This window comes from Sinocyclocheilus anshuiensis, unplaced genomic scaffold, assembly GCF_001515605.1.
Source record: "Sinocyclocheilus anshuiensis isolate Anshui unplaced genomic scaffold, SAMN03320099.WGS_v1.1 scaffold240, whole genome shotgun sequence".
NCBI lineage: Eukaryota > Metazoa > Chordata > Actinopteri > Cypriniformes > Cyprinidae > Sinocyclocheilus > Sinocyclocheilus anshuiensis.
This window is the reverse complement of record NW_015557058.1, coordinates 127,772-131,257: the sequence shown is the minus strand read 5'-3', so window position 1 is coordinate 131,257 and position 3,486 is coordinate 127,772. Positions and strand designations below refer to the sequence as shown.

Below are 3,486 nucleotides of genomic sequence, written 5' to 3'. Positions count from 1 at the left end.
TCAGACCGATGAGCTTTGTAAAAATCGACGCGTTTCAGAAAGGCGGGGCATAGAGGAGAAACAATAATGTACAATACGTGGAAAATAATGTGTTTTTTGAACCTTAAACCGCATAAACACATTTCAATACACCAAATACACAAAATAATGTTATTTTTAGCAACATCATATGACTCCTTTAAACAAACTCGCGAGACTAGCATATCTCAGAGGCGCGCGCGCTGCGCATATGCCTTCCGCTGGAACGCCTTCCGCATATGAAAGATAACGGAAGTGAGATAAAAGTGTTTATTACCTGACTGGATTCGTCTGAAAGAAGAAAGTCATATACACCTAGGATGCTTCGAGGGTGAGTAAAACACAAGTCAATTTTCATTTTTGGGTGAACTAACCCTTCAATGCTTGTGATGGGAGTGCCAATCAAAAAAATAACTCAAAGTGGATTTAGCATTTTGCTTTTCTAAGAAAAGCAGCCATCACACACATCAGTGTCAAAGAACACACTCCAAAGTGAAAACATGATTGGGGGAAAAAAAGAAAGGATTTTGTCATTAGGGCTGTCAAAATGACTGAAAAACTACATTTGAATTTTCTACTTGAATATTATCAAAATTCGAATTATATTCGAATTTAAAAGGCATAATTTCAGTTAGGGGAAAAAAAGCTTTTGGCTTCTCTCCTGAAGCCACAAGAGGGCGCACCCGCCAAAATATTAGCACGTTTCTTTAAAGCGTAATAAAAGCACCATGCATGTATGTATAGTTTAATACAAAGGCCCGAAAACCAATCACAAAGAGTAGGCTACTTTCTTCATTTAAACACATGAGATACAGTGGGATGGGGAAAAACCGCCATAAAGTCTTGAGACATGTTTTTTTAAAAGTTGAACTTGCATTAATTTTACATTTCTTTCTAAACATGCCACTCTCTTGTGCCAGATGTGAGTGCAACGCTGATAGATGTGATAAATATGCATTCTGTGTGAATGGCTTGGTTTCAGTTTTGCCGTAAACAACATCTTCTCCACACTGATGCTCTCGTTTTCCGCTATTTATTGAATGAACAACATAGCAGCACCGCATCTAGTGGGTTCAACTGGATAGGCTAACAAAAGCATTTCGTGCGCCACTGATAGGCTGCCTGACGGCTGACGCAGACCTAAAATTTGAATGCAACGTTTTTGCATTCGAATGTGGATTTTTTTTTTTTTCGACGAATATTCAAAATTCGATTATTTTTTTTTTTTGACAGCCCTAATGGAAAGAAATGCTGATGCTTTTTTTCTGCATTTGGCCAATCATACAATATTATTGGCAAATGACGATAAACTTCAAATGGCCAAATATCAGGCCTTTAATCAGACAAGTACAATACTAAAGAGTCGGAGAAGATCGATATGTTTGAGAAAAGAAATGGAATTGAACTAATTTGTGGTTTTTTTAATTCGACGAATATTCGAAATTCGAATTTTTTTTTTGACAGCCCTATTTGTCATGTGTTGGCTTTATCTAAACGCCCACAAAAAAAAACGGATCATAAAAGAACAAGCTACAAAAGAAGTGCAGAAGTGGCCTCAAAGATCAGCTTGTCTTTATAAGAGCTTTCTATTTCCTCTGGAAGCCATTTCCCACAATTCCCATAAAATAAACACTAGACAAGCTGTCAGGGTTTATTTCGACCAGATGACATCACATTATCCCTGCATTAATACATGCAAAAAAACAACAACAAAAAAAACTTGTGGAACCACCAAGCCTATTAAACATATATTTTGCAGAAAACGTACCCCTGAGACAATCAGGGAACTGGGGTATATCAGTTATCTTTTATTTGTTTTATACTAAGTAATGATTGTCTTGGCGTATGTGTATGTTTGACACATTTCAGGGTTTTGTGCCGCAATATCCTGTCATGTCAAACTTTAAATAAAACTAAACTAAACTAAAACCAGCTGAGTTCATCGACCCATCCATTCGAACTCGTAATTATGTTTGTGTTCTCTCCAAATATGAGAATCTGTTCAGTTCTAATATGCATAATCTTAATCTTACCTGTACATAATAAGTCCCTTTAGTCTGGGCATACATCATCAGGAAGCAGTAATCCAGGTTCTGCTTTGTTCGCCATCTGCAAAAACAATCAGCATATGCTTTAAAAAGAATTATACACAGCCACACATACACAAACCAACAGGTTGAAGATAATAAATAGCAACAGAGACCTGCTGTTTACAAATAAGAGGACAGTGAGTGATGGATTATTTCTGGCAGCTGCTGTTTGTCGAGCTACATGGATATTCTTTTAAAGTATTGAGCACAAAAACTGACAACAAATGTTAAAAAAACTCCTTCAATTTAAATATTGCACATAATGACATTTCACACCAGGTTTGAAGTCAGTTGTCTTTGTTTCTTGCATGTCTCATCACTGATGTCAAAGTGTGACATGGGAGCTGAATGAAAATTTGAGATACAACGCAAGGGAACATTCAAGCCATTGGCTGGGACAATGAAGAACAAAAAAGGCTTTTCCCAATCAGTTGGCATTTTTAGACCATTTTACTTTACTTGTTAAAATGGAGTTGGCAGTTTCCAAGTGCAAGACAGCCTATTATATGAGATCACTAGTAGCTTAATGTGGAAGAATGCGACTTATGGTTTATGGAAATTGGCAGGACAATATCTATAACTAAGATGAGATAACTATAGCAGGGTCGGAAATTAACTGAGCTTGGGGCAAAAATACCTCCAAACATCGAGGTATGGCCTGGGTCAGAAAATGCGCAAGTACGAGTTTTTGTTTTTAACATTTATTACATAGCCTATGACAAGAGCAAGAGTGCTGTTTTTGACAATTATCAGCATGACTGGAAATGCAATTTAGATTTTTATAAAACAGTTCAATAAATAAGAAGTCAATATCAAGTCACTTACATTTTAGGCACATGTTGTCAATATTGTCTGTTTTTGCTTTATTTTGCAAACAAAAATAGTTTTAAACAAATCCACAATAAAGTTGAGCAACACTAAATTAATCTGCGTTTTTGTGTTAATCAGGTGTTTTGAGCAATCAAATCGGTTGAATGAATGATGATTCCCTTATTAAGACTATATACACACACACACACACACACACACACACACATACACATATATATATATATATATATATTGTAGCATTTGGACCAATCAGACACACAACTATTTGTTATATTTAACAAATAATCTCTTATGCCCCTTCACCTAAACAAAGGGCCTACTATGAGGGTCTATGGACCCTTCCCCCGAAATGCAACTAACACCTCAAAAGGGCAGAACAGGCCTCTGGTTCCATGGCAACCAAAGACAAACCATCTGATAACACTAGTTTTATTGCTCCAAGGAATGCGGGCAGAGCAGCTCTTACTCAAGTCTAGGTAGGGCTGGACAATAATTCAATATCAATATGTATCGCGATATAATTTTTTTCAATAACGGTGATATGATT

At 36.5% G+C, this 3,486-nt stretch overlaps 1 protein-coding gene across 1 annotated transcript in view; it reads right to left on the bottom strand.

Annotated features, from left to right (window-relative positions):
• Nucleotides 1-3,486, bottom strand: part of LOC107676446 (alpha-1,3-mannosyl-glycoprotein 4-beta-N-acetylglucosaminyltransferase B) — a gene marked incomplete at its 3' end in the record, with an annotated part of 142,458 nt that overhangs the window by 43,066 nt on the left and 95,906 nt on the right. The window contains exon 7 of the mRNA XM_016470992.1: nucleotides 2,052-2,127. Within this exon, the coding sequence (XP_016326478.1) occupies nucleotides 2,052-2,127 (76 nt within the window). The remainder of the gene's footprint in view (nucleotides 1-2,051; nucleotides 2,128-3,486) is intronic.